The sequence below is a fragment of the Manihot esculenta genome, chromosome 9 (genome assembly GCF_001659605.2).
Source record: "Manihot esculenta cultivar AM560-2 chromosome 9, M.esculenta_v8, whole genome shotgun sequence".
Taxonomy (NCBI): Eukaryota; Viridiplantae; Streptophyta; class Magnoliopsida; order Malpighiales; family Euphorbiaceae; genus Manihot; species Manihot esculenta.
In genome coordinates, this window is record NC_035169.2 from 31777870 (window position 1) to 31795646 (window position 17777).

At 28.4% G+C, this 17777-nt stretch overlaps 1 protein-coding gene across 1 annotated transcript; it reads left to right on the forward strand.

Moving 5' to 3' along the window:
* Positions 1-10704: 10704 nt before the first annotated feature.
* LOC110622991 (WEB family protein At2g38370-like) lies at positions 10705-16217 on the forward strand. The gene is given in 3 exon segments (XM_021767783.2): positions 10705-11154; positions 14377-15861; positions 15864-16217. Coding segments are annotated over 3 exon segments (1716 nt in total). The 5' UTR covers positions 10705-10953; the 3' UTR covers positions 15894-16217.
* The last annotated feature ends 1560 nt before the right edge of the window (positions 16218-17777 follow it).

The window sequence follows — 17777 nt, forward strand, 5'->3', positions numbered from 1 at the left end:
AAGGGTCAGTTGATCTGGTCAGCAGCCGGCTATGGAACTCCAATGTAACCGTTCTCATGGTTTAAAAATAGATGTATCTTTCTATTGCTTGATCAACTCTAAGCATATTTATATCCACCAATTTGAATCTCAAACCATCAAAGAGTAACTGAAAACAAAGATTAGCCAAAACTTACTAGGACATACCAAATCAAGCTAGTACATAAGCAAAATCTTCTCCAAAACTAAATATGCTATTATCCCACAGTGAAAACCGTCACAAAAAACACTCAGAAGATTAAAGGATCTATTTGGCATTGCTTTTAGAAGTGCTTGAGGAAAGTATTTTCTTAAATATTATTTAGAAAATATTAAAAAATAATTTAAATTTATTTTTAACATAATTTAATCATAAGAATACTAAAATAATAAAATCAACTTTTTTTCAATAGCATATAAATTGATACTTTTTTAAAAAATTATTTTTCTGATTTTTAAACTAAATATTAAATAGATTTTAAATGTTCTATATGTTTGTTCTTTCTCTAAAATTTCATAGCCCATACATAAATCAGTAGAAAAATAAAACCAAAACAAGAACTATTTATAATCCACTCGAGTCGGATATAAAAATAGACTCACAAGTTAAAAAGTAGCTAAAATAGTTTTCTTTATATATAGGGCAGGAGAAACCTATAAAGAGATAGAAAATTTCTGAAAAGAAGAAATGAAAGAGAATCTCTCCCTCAAAAGAACCAAAGAGTAAAATCGTGAAAAATGGTACCAAATGTATTGAAATAGTAAAATGCCCCAATTTTTCTAAGTGTATCTTTCATATCATGTAAAAGTATAATAGGAACTAATCAATTTTTTATTTTTTATTTTTTTCCTTCATTCCTCCTACATAATTAAGCATCTAAATAAGTGTTAACTTATATTTATGCTGATGGTGAGAGTAGCATAATTTTCGGAATTATTTAATTTAATTAAGAGTATTATAGTAATTGTATATTTTTATTAATGAAAAATTGGTGGAAATACTTTGATTTTGACTAGAGATAAATTATTAAATTTTAAAAATATATAAAAAAATATATGTTACTTTTAATATAACTCTCCCAAATGCATTTTATGTCTCTTTCAAGAGTCATCAGCCTTTAGCTTCGCAACATTTATTATTTTTATTTATTTTGATATAATTTACTAAAATATTTTATTTTTTAAATTCAAATGTTATAAATCATAAAATCAAAAAAATTAATAGAAATCATGAAAATTTTTTTAATATTAAATTTATAAGCACATATTAGAATTACTTGATTTTAATAGTACGTTTTACGAGCTTTATTTCTATTTATTATTATATAAAAATAATCAAGTAGTTGTGAAGTTCAGAAAAAGTCTCTAGAGTGTGAGTAAAAAAAAAATTAACTTTGTATTCACTCAATTTTTAACTCCGTGTCCATAGATCGAGACGTTTGAGAAACCTTGATCTTGTATATTAAGACTTTAGTTACCCTATCATTGTATGTTAACGATTTTCAAATGCGTATTAGATCAACTGCCACATGTCGGCCGACTACTAATATATATCATAGTCTCGCATTCACGTGTACAACTAATATCTTTTAGGTATAGACTTTTTTTTTATAATTATAATAATAATTTATTTATTACATTACCCATATATTCCTATCTATTAAAAATTAAAATTTATTAATATAATAATAATAATAATAATAATAATTTAATAATATAAGTTAGTTTATAATATATTATTGATAATATTCAACCTTTGATGGCTTGCCAAAACAGCACTTTTTGACTAAGGATAACCTCATTTTCAAGTTCATCACCTTTCCTATATTAAAAAAATAAAAAGTTCTATTGAATTTATTAATTAAATTGTTCTTCTCTAAATAAAATTTAAATTAAAAAAATCACCTCAAGGTTTTCAATATAAATTAATTATTGTGATGTGCTTTTTTATTTCTTTAAATCATCACTAATATATTAAATTCATTAAATAAATCATCAATGTTCTTATTTAAAATATTGCTTAATAGTTAAAGATTAGAATAGATAAAATTGAAAAATTTAAAAGTTTAAAACTGCGTCGTTTTTTCTTTGGAAAATATTACAACGCTAAAAAAACCATTTATGATTTTATATATTCAACTTTTAAAATTTAAAGTATTTTATCAATTAACTAATAAATAGTAAATCTTAAATAATATTTAACAAATAAATTAATTTTCGTCAAACAAATGGAATCTTTAAATTGTGTTTCATTAGAATTGCTATAATTCCATTTTCCATGTACCATGGCGATTAAAGGCAGCCCCTAATCGGATATGGGCCCAGATTTTAGAAAGTCCAAGGGAATTTCTAAGGACAATGGATAGTCTATTAAAATTCAGGCCCGAATCACCATTGCAGGCCAGACGTTGGCCGACCATTTCGTAAGTAATTCTTTTTCTTGTTTTTTTTGTTTTAAATAGGGGATGAAGAAGTGAATACTCAAACCTGAGTCTCCATATGAATTATGTGTGTCTATAAAATATAATTGGTTCTTTTTATAAAATAATTTTTTAATTTTTTATACACACCTTAGTTTATTTAAGAATTTTTCCATAATTTTTAGACCATTCTGTATATAATAATATATAATAAATAATTATAGGTATTTATACTAGTCATAAATATATATATATTTGAATGACAAAAGGATCAATTATTTAATATTCATAAAAATTTAAGGTATAAATGAGCTGGTTATTGTAACTTAAAATCTGCTTGATAGGTAAATTCTAAAATGTATAAAATAATTTGAAACTCAAAAGTTTATATACATAATACTCCTTAAGATTAATTTATATAAAATAATGTTTATATACATAATACTCCTTAAGATTAAAGTTGAAACTCAACGATTTGATATATTTTTTGAAAAATTGATCCTTGAGACGTTTTTAATTTTTGGACGATTGATTTTTGCACGGTCTTAAATATTATTAAATATATTTTTTATTAAATAAAAAAATTATATAAAATGTATCAATTTATAAAATATTAAATATAAAATAAAATAATATTATATTTAAGCATAAATAATATTTTTTACGAGTTAAAAATAAATTTAAAATTAATTATTTAATAATTTAATTTGTATATATATTAAGTTTGAGTGGCACAATTTATAAAATAATTTATTATAAAAATAAAAAATTAAATTAAAATCATATTGAATTATCAATTTTTCTTTTTGAAATGCAAAATTAGAAATAAAAAGTAAAACATGATAAATTTTAAATTTACTCAAATATACTTATGATTATGATCAGGTTAAACTTTGAATTATCAATTTAAATTGTTGGATTTGAATTATATCTATAAAAAAAATATATAATTAATTTTTAAATTAAAGTTTTAATCTATTTAAAAACGAAAGAGATTGATGAATTCAATTAAAATCCTATTGATAGTTCAAACCAGAATGTGGTTATCTATAGCGTTGAAAAGAGAAAAAAAGGCAAAGAATAAAAGAGAAATAAAGTTTGAAATTCAATAACGTCAACATACCTGAGAACAGGAGCATAGGAGTAGGGGGGACACTGAGCTGCCGATTGCCGAAAGATAAGCAGCCCCACACGGCATTCTACTTTACCCACTCATCATCTCACACCTAACTTGCATGTTGCTGCTTTGATACCCACTGACTCTACCATATCCTTTATTATTGATTTCTTCATATCCCCACACACATCATTTCTAATATTAACTTCCTTCACCTCACCTTTTTTTTTTTGTCGTTTTTTTTGAAACGGAGACAAACATACACATGGATCAAAAATAAGATAATGCTCTTACATAAAATTATCTATTTTCTGCTGTATAATTGTTTTACCTTGTAATTTTTTATTTTAGGCTCGGTTGTTTATAAAAAATATTTTGTAAATTATTAAAATTCAAAAAAATAACTTTTTTTGAAAAAAAATTGTTTTCTTTATAAATGACTTTTCTTTTATAAAAATTTCTTTTATTGACTCACTTTTTTAAATACTCTAAAAATTAAAATGAGAAAATATTTCATTAAAAATTACGTGAAACAAATGAAATCTTAATTTATGATTTTGTTTAATCTTAATTTATGATTTTGTTTAGTGTTTATTTGCTTAAAAAATATTTTTTAAATAAATATTACATATTTTTTGGGTGTATTTTATTTATAGACATTAATTAATAAAAATTATTTTTCATGAAAGAAAAAAAATAAATAAATAACTTGTTTTCATCATTTTTAAAATTTTTATATATTTGACAAGGGTCAGGGGTCCATGTGTGGTATTTATCTTTTCATTTTAATTATTTCAAAATTATTATATATTTTTTTATATTATAATATTTTAAAATTATTGAACACTTTTTAGCTATCAAAAGTTATTATTATTATAAAATTACATTATTAAATTCATAATAGACCGACTCAATACAAGTTTATTCGTACTTATTAGTTATCAAAAGTTACATTATTATAAAATCCACTCTTTTATATTTTGGCTTCTAAGTTGGTTAAATTTATTTGTAAGTAAAATTCTAAAATTTGACTTATTATAATTAAAAAAAAAACTATCCGAAATAAAAAAAAATTAAAGCAAAATTATTGTATTAATAAAATTTCATCAAATAAATAGGACATCATCCTAAACAGATAAACGATTATACCTGATAGATTGTCTAACCAAAATATGAGTAACTGGAGTAACATTACGACTAGCCCATCTAACAAAAATATCAGTTATAGAGTTTAACAAAAATTTATAATATTTAAAAATAAACCCCTGCATAAGATAATTTGGCAAAAACACTCCTCGACACTCCTCTTTCTTTCTCATCTCTCGAGTATAAATCATTAAAATTTTTTGAACAAAGCCACGGAAAAGAGTTTTTATGAAATAAATCTCGAATAAGGTTTTAAGACTGACGTCATCATTGCATTTCGAAAACCTATAATAACGAGTAAATCTCCATTGAACATTACCTTCAAAAACAATCGAATTAATAAAATTTAAAGAAAAAGCCAACCACAGAAACATACTCATAACTCTTCCACATTAACGAAATAACTCCTCTCAATCCTTGTCTTTTGACTGAGAAGCAACTATCAAAATGTAAAAAATTATAAAAAAATTTTATATAAGAGCTAAGAGCTTTTTTTTCCATAAAAAATAAAATGTCCAGCTTGTAATTAGGAACAAATCCTTTAATGCAATAACCGTTCGATAATTGCTGCCATAAATTTGTCAGAAAGGTCTGCATATTCTGAAAATTAATTGAATTGTATGTGAGAAATATCCCACCATACAGAAATTATAAGTGACGATCGGAATAATTATGGAACTCTTAATAGTCAATTGACGCATATCGTTTTTCATAGAGAAGGGAAAATAAAAGGTTAGGTTTAAAGAAAAAAAAAACGAGAGTATCGAGTTATAAAAGAATTACATAGAAAACTTGTATCGAGAACAAGTTATAAATTATAAAGTAAAATATCCCTCTTTTATTATTTATCTATTTATTTTAATATTATGTTTGGAAGAATGTTTTAAGATGTAAACTAATGTTTTTTTCTAAGTAACGATTATATCTAGAAGAAAGACTTTTTTAAATAAAAGGTGTTTTTAAGGTTTCAAAAATTTCAAAAATCTTCATTTTTAAACAAATAAAATTAAAGCGAGATAATTAATCAAAAAAATTTACAAAATTAATATTTACTTTAGAAAATGATTGGCATTTTTAATAATTGACGTTTTTTTAATTATGTCCCATCATCTATTATTTTAAATAAAAATATTAATGTTCATAAAAACGCTAATAAAATTGGCTTTTTCAATGCCGGTTCTTAAGGATTTTTCAATTGTTTTGATGGAAAATTATTATTAGGTCTTTATATATTATTAAAATTTATTAAGTAATTCTTATTTATTTATATCTTAATTAAAAATTTTAATATTTTATATAGTATTATATATTTAATAATTTTTAGCACAGTTTCAGTTTATTATGATTATATAATTATAACGATAAAAAATTATATTAGTAATTTTTTGGTATAATTTCAGTTATAATTATAATATAAAAAATTATATAATTTCAATTTAAATTACAACAAGAAAATTTTTTTATAAGTTACAATTTATTAATTTTAGTATGATTACATAATTGTAAAGACAAAATCAAAAAAATAATTAATTTTTTGTACAGCTTCAGTTTAATATAATTATATAATTATAATAATAAAAAATTATATGGTTTTAGTTTAAATTATAATAAAAAATTAATTTTTTAAGTAGGTTACACTTTATTAATTTTGATATCATCACATAATTATAATAATAAAAAATTAATTTTTAGTATGATTTCAGTTTAGTACTGTTATGTAATTATAATGATAAAAAATTAATTTTATATATAATTATATATTTAATAATTTTTAAATACGATTACATCATTATAATAATAATAATAATAAATTAATTTTATATTTAATAATTTAAATTTATTGAATTTTTATTACAAAATTAATAAATAAACTATTTAAGAAATAATATAATTTTAATTATTTATATCATTTAAAACTGTATAATTTTAGTATATAAGAAATAATATAATTTTAACTATTTATATTATTTAAAACTGCATAATTTTAATATAAGTCCAATAAATTTAAATTATTAAATATAAAATTAATTTATTATTATAATTATATAGTCGTACTAAAAAATTATTAAATATAGAATTATATATAAAATTAATTTATTATTATTATATACTAAACTGAAATCTATCAAAAATTAATTTTTGATTGTTATAATTACGTAATCATATTAAAATTAATAAATTGTAACTTATCAAAAAAATTAATTTTTTATTATGGTTTAAAATGAAATCGTATAATATTTTATCATTATAATTATATAATTTACTAAACTGGAACTGTAACAAAAAATTATTAAAATAATTTTTTTATCATTATAATTATGTAATTATAATAAATTGAAATAATATAAAAAATTATTAAAAATTTAATTACATAATTATAATAAATTGAAATAATATAAAAATTATTGAAAATTTAATAATATATAAAATACGAAAGATTTTAATTGAAATTTAAATAAATAAGGATTACGTAATAAATTTTAGTAACACATAAGGACCTAATAATAATTTTTCATCAAAACTATTGAAAAATCCTTAAGAACCCCTGTCAATACTAATGATGGGACAACTTATCCATTGAAAACGCGAATGAAATTAGTGTTTTCATGAGCAGGAATTTTTTTTTTTTTTAAATAATAAACAATGAGATATTCTTACTAAAAAGTCAATTATATTAATGTATTTATTAAAAATGTCAATCTATTAGCGTAAACATTAATTTTATAAATTATTTTAATTTCACACTACTTTAATAAATTATTTTAATTTCACCAACAAAATAAATAGTATCAGTTAAGGCAACACTGAGCAAACAAAAACTAATTCTCTATTTGAAATTAAGAATTTCATATGAAATTAATTTAATTTATTTATTATATCTTTAAATTAAAAAAATTCATTTAAAAAGGTTAAAATTTGTATTTTTTAAAGTATTTTATTTTTTTTTGAAGTCAATTAAAGTATTTTATTTAAATTCTTTTATGGTTAAATGAATCATAATAAATAAAAGATAAAATGGATAATTTAGAGCCTCTAAATTAAATTTAAAAAAAAAGAAAAAATAAATGAAAAGTTCAAACTACGTGCTAAGCAGTATTCGGTTCAAATAAAAAAAATCGACCGAACCAAATTAATTTAAAAATTCGGTTTGATTTTTAATTTCAAAAATTTTGGTTATTTCAGTTCGGTTCGATTTTGATCAGAAAAAAATTGAAAAAACTGAATCAAACCGATTAGTTATAATAATATATTATTTTTAATAATATAGAGAAATTAAATTATATTAAAATTAAAATATTTTAATTAAATTTTAAAATACTAAAAATAAAGTGTAAAAAATAAAAAATTTATTAAAAATCAAAACCGGTCAAATCGAACGAAATCGAACTGAATCATACCGGTTCGATTTTGTAACAGCCCGGACGTGATCCCCGGCACTGTTACCGCTCACGGCTCAGGGCTATCCCTCGCCTGACCTCTTGCCACCTCGGGCTTTCCACTGGCGTCGTGAGCAACTCTTAACATCCCTTCACCCTCACGGGTTCCAGGCAGGATTTGTCCCCTTGGGTTCTCGTCAAACGCATCCTTCCCCAAGTGTATTTGGCCCAAATTTCCCTTGGGAAATTAGGTCGCCTCCCCCACTGCTCGAACCCTTGACCTCCCACTTTAAGGGAATAGCCTGGTGAGAGTGGGAGGTCAAGGGTTCGAGCAGTGGGGGAGGCGACCTAATTTCCCAAGGGAAATTTGGGCCAAATCCACTTGGGAAAGGATGCGTTTGACGAGAACCCAAGGGGACAAATCCTGCCTGGAACCCGTGAGGGTGAAGGGATGTTAAGAGCTGCTCACGACGCCAGTGGAAAGCCCGAGGTGGCAAGAGGCCAGGCGAGGGATAGCCCTGGGCCGTGAGCGGTAATAGTGCCGGGGATCACGTCCGGGCTGTTACAGATTTGATTCGATTTCTGACCAAAATTGATTCATTTCGATTTTTATAAATATTAAAATTTTGATTTTCAATTTATTCAGTTCAGTTTGATTTTAAACCGAACCGCCTCCAATACAAAAATATTGAAAACTCTCGTTAAAGACTACAAGAGAGTCGGAGTCTAACTTAATTTAACTTTACAATGATAGATTTAAATATATTTTAAAGGAGAAGATAATTTTTTATTTATTAAAAATAAAAATTCATTAATAAAGCATGGTATTACAAGGAGACCTAAAGAGTCGAAGATAGATTACAATTCTATAATCCAACTGCTAACAACAAAATTCACAAGTTCAAGCCCATGTGGCCAATAAAAAAACCTAGCAGCTAAGGTAGGATCCAACTTGCGGAAGAGTGATTCAAATCTCTCTTTCAGGCAACATTCTTCTCTTTCTTTTCTCCAAAGCATAATTCTCTTCTACAATCACACCATAAAACTTCAAAAAAAGAGAAAAATAAAAATTTAAAATAAAACATAAAAATTATATTATTTTATAAGACATAATTTTATTTTTATATTTATATATAAATAAGAAAGTTTATTACGTTATTATCTCTTGTGAATCTGATTTGTTGAATTTAATATTTTTTTTTATGGCTACAAGATTATTGTAAAGAGTATACATGACCTCTCTTCCCGTTGTATTTGTAGATAGGGGTGGGCATTTGATCGATTCGGTTTTAAAACTGAAATAACCGAAAATCGAATTGAATAACTTTATAAAAATCAAACTGAACCGAATAAGAGGGGTAACCGAATCGAACTGAACCAATCTGATTCGATTCGATTCGATCGGTTCAATCCGTTAAACCAATTTTTAACCTTTTTTTTTTATTGAAATGGGATTTTTAAGTTCAATTATCTCGATTTCGAACCGATCTGATTCGATTCGATCGGTTCAAGTTACACAACAGCACATGACAGCAGCGACAGGCGACGGCCGACGATTGCGCGGAGAGAGAGACTAGAGAGCGACGGAGGAATGAGGCAAGGAGGAGTTGGCGTCGCTGGGTCACGCAGCCGAAGGAATGAGGCAAGGAGGAGTCGCGTCGCTGGGTCACGCAGCCGCAACGTACAAGCCGAGTTACCCGACGATGGTCAATCAGTCAATGTCACCGGAAAGAGAGTGGAGGTTGAACGGTGAGGGGGACAGCGTGAATGCGTGAGCGTGACTCTGTGTGGGATGTGGCAGACGAGAACGAGAGGAGATTGACTTTTAGATTTAGGGCAAATAAATGAACTACTGAAAATGATGTAGTATTGCTGATTTCGGTTCGGTTCGGTTTAATCGAAATTTTTAGATTCAAAACTTAACCGAATCGAAATTATCGATTTTTTAAAAAATTAAACCCGTATCGAATCAAATAAAAAATTAAAACCGAACCGAATTTTTAAAATTAATCGATTCGGTCGATTATTTCGGTTTAAACCGAATACTGCTCATCCCTATTTGTAGATAAGCAAAGAGTACCCTCGCTCTATTGATAAATAAACACTATCTCATGCTAATTCTCATGTCTTTCTTTTTTTATAATTTATTTATCTTTTAATGTTAGAGTATAAAATCATAAGTTACCCTTTAGAGGTATAGGAGAGGTCTTATAGCCGAGGCTAAATTGATTCTTTTGACCTTTCCTTATTGTTTTTAATTTTTTATAATTTATCTTTATATATATATATATGAAAAAAAAAAGTAACTGTAATCTCCTTTTTTTGGGGCAAATTTCTTGCAGAAATATATAAATTATTGGTTTCGGACCAAGCCAAATAAAATTGATGATAATCATTTCTTAGTTTTGGTTGTGCATTGCCTTGGTAATAGATATAATTAAGTACCTCCAACGAAATCTACATGAAAAAAAAAAAAATTAAAAAAACAACCACTAGTCGCCGTCCGTTGAGAAAGCAGAAGGGCCCACGATTTTGAAACCATTACCCTCCACAGTACCAAAAAAAAAAATACCGTTTAGATGGCTTTTTCAGTAAATAATTGTATCCAACGGACCCAAACGTACACTTTGGCTTTTAGCCTTTTCATTTTCCCTCTCTTCTTTCTCTCGTCTCGGCTACTGAGACGCTTAAAACTGTTAACAGTGCATCACTTTACTGGTCACATTTTCTGCTGCTTCCTGTTCTTTTTATTTTGACAAAGCACCAACACATTATCCAATTACAACGCAACACATTCCCTCATAATTTCCTTCAACAACTTCTACCCACTCTTCACTCACCCTAAGTTTTCAATTTCAGCTGCTGAAACCCTAAAATGGAATCGGAGATGAGCCAATCAGGCTCCACAATGGGCCAACCTTCTGGTGATCTTGGACCTGGTTCCGTCAGGAATGATGGCGTTTTGAGAGCGGTGATTGATACTTCTGCTCCTTTTGAGTCTGTCAAGGAGGCTGTTAGCCGATTCGGTGGAGTCGGTTACTGGAAACCCTCTCAACATAAGCTCTCCGAAACTGAGGTTGCTTCACTTTTTCTCTGTTAAGTATTTTGGTGCTGCATTTTTATTTCAAACTAATAGTTTTTGAGTGTGGATATATTTCTTCTTAGTTGGGTTCATGAATCTCTCTAGGATGTTATTTTGTTGGATTTATCTAAAATTGGAACTATAGTTTGGTGCTGTTTATATATCAAAATTATGTGATTCATATTGTTTCCGCGGTCAATATGAAAAATTTGATGAAACTATAGGGTTCATTTTGTTGTTTGGATATTGGGATGAATCTTTATCTGCAATTTTGATTTGCTTCTAATTGGTGGTTTTCATTGTAGGCAGTGATTAGTGTATGACAAGGGAATTTTCTTACCTAAACCAAGACGTTGTACATCTATCCGATAATAATTTCTTAATTTAAATCTAAATGTGGGGCCATAGTGGCATTTATTTATTTGTCAGGAGTACACACCGGTGTATCCTGGTCAATTACTCTGTTCTATAAGTAAAATTTGGTCATTTGATGAATTGGGTCACTTCTAATGCCCGAGTGCCCTTGTGATAAAAATGAATCCAAAGTCTAATCTGAGTACATAATCAAAAGGAAAATAAAGATAATATGTGTGCACAATGATTAATGTTTGTCATTTCTATTGAGTTCTGTTCTTCTTCATAAAACATTATTTTGCGTAACCTGAATTTTTCTGTCATGGAATTGTCACACTGCTGCAGTTCTCTACTTCTCTTATAAGCTTGATGTGCACCGTATTGGAAAGTAGGTATAAATATACTGACCAATTGGAAGGATTTAAATATTTTAGTAAAATATTCATATTTCAAAATAATAACTCAAATACTCTAATTTTTCTGTTCATATAACTAAATACTCTAATTTTTCTATAGAAGGGATCAAGCATGTTGACTCTATTTTCACAGGGACAATGCATTTTTGTAATTGGATATTTCATTATGACTTGAATACCATCTTGAAACCATTGCAGTTCTTTGTTGGCTACATCAATTCTGCCATTCTCTGAGCACTCAATTGTGCTGGTCCTTCTACTAGAGACTCTAGATCTACCATACCTATGTAATTTAGGTATTTTGCTAGAGATCTTATTATTGTTATTGTTGATATTGATACTGGTTACTGACAATTGAGAAGTAATTGTGAAATACTCTATTGGGGCTAAACAAAACTACTCTGCTTGTGATACTGAGATTTATGCTCTAGTTTAGTCCTTTTATTGCTGGTGATATTATGTCTTGAAATGAAAGTTTATTTTGTTTTCTGACCATCAAGCATTTGAGATATTTGAACTCTCAAAAGAAATTAAATTATAGACAATGCTGGCTAGTGAGTTTCTCAATGAATACTCACATGGTTCTTAAGGATTGTTCAGGTGTTGAGATTAAAACTGTCAATGCACTTCCCCTGAAATATTAGCATTCTTCTTGTCTTGATTTTAGCCTAAACTTTCAAGAAGCAATTATAGTTAACTGTCATGATTTTGTTATTCATGATAGTTATTTGTTTTAGGCAAATAAGTTGTGTATTCCTCATATTTGGAGAGTTTTTGTTGTGGAAATTGCTTGTATTTGGGTTGGCTAGGCATTTTGGAAAAGACAAAGACCATTTCTCCCTTTGAGGGCATGTTTTATTGGCCTTCTTTGAAAGGAAGTGTTGTTAGAATTATAACAGTGTTACACTTACCAGTTAGCTAAAGCTAAGATACATAACACTGGTTTCTACATTCATCTTCCTATTCTGTGGCCCCTTAGAAGGATGTGGGTATGAATTTTGTTCTTGGATCAATGATGTGATTCTATTTTAGCAGTACTTGATAGATTCTCCAAGATGACATATTTTATTCCTTGTATTAAGGCCACGTATGCTTCTATGCAGTTGTACTGTTCTTTAGGAAAGTTGGCAAATTTCATGGTTTGCCTTATCCTGCTGTGTTTGATAGGAATATTAGGTTGGTTAGTTATTTTTGGAAGACACTTAGACGCTACTTTTGAAATTTTCTTCAGCATTTGACCTGCAAATAAGTTGTCAAACTGAAGTTCTTAATTGTATTTTGGGTTATTTGCTTCAGTATCTTGTAGGAGAGGACACCGTAATTGGAATTTGATTTTTTGCATTGCTGATTGTGCTTGTGACGATTTTGTGTCATCTTTCAACATTTAAGACCCTTTTGAGTTTGTTCTTAGTTAATCTCTGTGCACCCCAATTGACCTTGTTTCTGTTCCTGCTGATATTCTTATTTTTACAACCTGCCCTTTTTTTGCTCAATATATTCATGATTTGCATATTGAAATTTGGCAAAAGTTTGCATTAAGTAATGAAGATTATGAAGTTAATGTGAATGTGCTTCATAAGATATTCTAAAAATTCCTTGAAGAAAATTTATTCCGAGCAATTGGCCCATTCTAAATTTTGCAAAAACCTCTATCAAATGCATATTTATTTGATTTGCAATCATATGAATATTAATCTTGTTCCCAATAAGGAGCATTTTCACCTTGTTGAGAATGGAGAGCATTTATTACCTTATTTGTCAAAGATTGGATCATTCTCTTTGCATTCCTATTGCAGTTCAACCAAGATTGGATCATTTTCTTTGCATTCCTATTGCAATTCAACCAAGTGGAATGATATAGGATATTCTACTTGATATTTAGGTCCACCTATTTTAGGGGAAAAAGGAAATTTAACCAAGTGGTAGTATTTCATTTATTTAGGAAGTTTGAGTTGGTTACTTGGGTTTAGTATCCCTAACTGGTGCTGGTTTAGTATTTTTCTTATTTTGAGATTCCTAGTCCTAGTATTAATAGGGCTTGTTATTATAATGTAAAAGTTATCTAGATATTTCAATGGAGGTTATTATGATTAGAATTCACAATTGAGAACTAATAAGAATTTTATCCAATTGTCCCTTTGAGTGTTTTTGGTTCTATCACTCAAGCAGTCAACTTGAAATGTTCTTTTGACCTACATCTCAAAGTTAGCATGTCCTTGTCTTTCTGGTTCTATATATAAGCTTTTTCTGGGTAATCTCGGTCCAAAAGTCATTTTAACTACAGGGTGAAAAAGAAGCCTTTAAGCTTGAAGTCATTTTGATCATGTGCTCAAATCACGTTGACACAATCAAGTCTGATGATGCACGCAGTATTGTCACAAGACACTTATTTTTGTTCTGAGGAGATTTCCTTTATCTTTATGTTATTTTCCTGTTTACTATTTAGCATGAGGTGGAAGAGGCTGACATTTCAAAATTAGAGGAACAAACCGCACTGCTGGAAAAAGATTTGATCGTGAAAGAAAGGCAAACACTGGATGTTCTCAAAGAGTTGGAATCAACAAAATCAATGGTTGAAGAACTAAAATTGAAGTTACAGAAACAGGCATCTGAAGCCAATGTGTCCCTGGAGTCAACTGCAGATGATAGAAATTTGACACCTGCTTTAGAGGAAGAAAAGGAGGACCTTAACCGTGAGAATCTTGGAGATCATCATCAGAATTTAATGGGAGGTTTGAGCTGCTGCCCCTCTTCAGCTCCTGGTTTAATTTTAATGGAACTGAAACAGGCTAAGTTGAACCTTTCTAGGACTACTAATGATCTTGCTGATATTCGAGGTTCTGTTGAATTTCTAAATAAGAAATTAGAAAAGGAAAAAATATCACTTGAAAAAACCCGTGAGAGGTTAACCCTAAATTCCTCAAAGATTTCATCTCTTGAGGAAGAGCTAAACCAGACAAACCTAAAACTTAAAGCGGTGAAAGATGCTGAAATTAAAGGTGGTTCCGAGAACTCTTTGGATATATCAAGAGAGCTCCAACGTCTGAATTCTGAGACAGACCAGTTCATAAAAATGGGAGAAGCTGCACAGTCTGAAGTTCTGAAAGCAATATCTGAGATTGAACAAACAAAAAGCAAGATAAAAACAGCTGAGATCAGGTTGATTGCTGCCAGAAAAATGAAGCAAGCAGCAAGAGCAGCTGAAGCTGTTGCACTTGCAGAGATCAAGGCTATGTCAACCTGTGAGAACTCATCAGGAGATTCCTCAAAGGCAGATGTAGTAACTCTTACATTTGAAGAGTATTCAGCCTTAACCTGCCAAGCTCAAAAAGCCGAGGAGCTATCCAAGGCCAAGGTAATAGATGCTATGCATCAAGTTGATGATGCAAATGTTTCAAGGATGGAAGTCTTAAAGAAGGTAGAGGAAGCTACAGAAGAAGTCAAAACCAGTAAGAGGGCCTTGGAAGAAGCCCTCAACAGAGTAGAGGCTGCAAATAAGGGAAAGCTGGCAGTTGAAGAAGCTCTTCGCAAGTGGAGATCTGACCATGGGCTGAAAAGACGTTCAGTTCAGAACTCTACCAAGTTTAAGAATTCATACTCATCTCACAATCGGAGGGATTCCCTTTTGCTGGATGTAAATGGACTAAACCTAGTGAGTGATGCACCGACACCTGTTCTGAAGCCAACCCTATCAATAGGCCAAATACTTAGCAGGAAGCTACTGTTGCCTGAAGAGTTTGAGACAGGAATGCCGGCAGAAAAAGGCACCATGAAGAGAAAGGTGTCACTGGGTCAAATGCTCGGTAAACCAAATGATGATGTACGCTCTACTTGTAAGGCTGAGAAGGAGAATTGTCCCAAGCAGTTTTCTGGGAAGAGGAAGAAGTTTGGATTTGTTAAATTCTCGCTACTCTTGACAAAGCAGAGTAAGAAAAGAAGAGGCCAACTCCAAACTTGAGGTAGTGTTTCTTAGTTTCTAATTTTATCTCCTTATCATGGTGGACTCTTTCTCATTCCTATTTCTAGTGTTTCTATTTTCATGTAGCTGTTTCTATTAGCTACTTATATATCTTGTTTTTGGCTGTTGTAGAGATGTAGAATATCCTACATCTTTCCTCGGCCATTTCTAAGTTTATGCGACTCTTCCACCCCATGATATTTCCCTTGAAATGGGATTTGACTGGACTGTATGCTGGGATGTAATTTGTTCTGGAGAACTAATATGACTTGTGATTAGAATCTTCTGATCTCACCAGTGAATTCCAAGCTGATATGCTTGATTAGTTATTTATCCTTGCATAACATCAAGTTGCCAGTTCTATGCCGACATGCAAAACTCGGGAGCCTTATTTTTTCATATGAATCATCTGGTGTTTATGTCTGCAAAAAGATCATTATGTAGAGTGAACAAGAAATTCAAACTCCTGCAGAACCCATTCGCCACTAAACATAACACTAGTAATAATGCCTAATGCAATGGAGGTCGAATGATTTACCTCTCATCTCCTTTTAACTGAGCTGGCTTGTCAACGGAAGAGAATATTATCCAGTATCCCAGGAACTTGGTGCCACATTCATGCTTAAAAATCCTCCTGGTATGAAATTTCAGGCCTTTCTGATGAAGAAATAAAAAACGGAGAACTTGGTGAATTCCTACTGGCTTCTGCTGAGAAAGTAGACAATCAACAGTTTGACCCTGCACTTAATATAATATAAATGGGTTAAGTTTAACAATTGTGTGCAAGAATACTACACTTCAATCTCTTTCTGCATAGAAGTCCATTTCCCTCATCCAACCCATTTAACAATTGTGTGCAAGAAAATACGACAATCTCTTTCTGCACGGAAGTCCATTTCCCTCATCCAAAGATATATTAGGCTACAAATTTATATTTAAAAAATAAGCAATTTATATTTCACATTTAAAAAATAAATAATATATATTTAAAAAATATTTTTCAATAAGATAATTTATTTTTTATTACTTAATTTTAATTTAAAAATAAAATTTATTAACAAATTTGTATACAAAACTCTTAATAAACATTTTAAAATATGGAAAATAATTTTTTGTTTTAAAAAAAAGTTATTTTTTTTAAATGATATAATTTTTTTAATGAGAAAAATATTTTTCATTGATTAAATTTTTTTAAGGACTTAAAATATTAAAAAATATGAAAAAGATTTTTTTTAAAAAATATTTTCTTTGCAAAAAAAACCTTAATTATCATATTTGTTTTTCAATTATAACAAGAGATGCAATTGGGCATATGGTATACTATTTATTTATTTATTTTATACTATTTTATTATATTTTAGGTGATTTAATATTTATTAATTAAATAAACAAATAGGCCAAGTACATACTTTTATCTTAATATTATTTGAATTTAACTCATTAAACACTTAAATTAAAATAAAAATTCACTTAACCAGGATCGAATGGAGAATTGAATGCGTAAGGAGATCAAATTTCAATTGGTAATTTACCTACTAATTAATAAAAATTAATTCATTTAAACTTTAAATGTAAGTTTAGTTAATGAAAAAAAAAATTAAAATTAGCTAGAGAAAAATTAAGAGCGAAGAAGTCAATAGATTGTGCCTATTAGATTTTTTTCTTTTATTTTTTAATGGGATTTCTTCAATTTATTGTCAAATATGTTTTTTTTATAATTTTTTTGTATTTTATATATAATAAAAATTGAATATTCAAATTTTTTAGTTTGAAAACTAGACCAATTTTATATTTAACAGAAATTGAGATTCAAATTTTTAAGTTTGAGAATTAAATTAAGTTTAAAAAAGTTATTGTTAAAATTTATTAAATTTTATTTTTTAATGGAT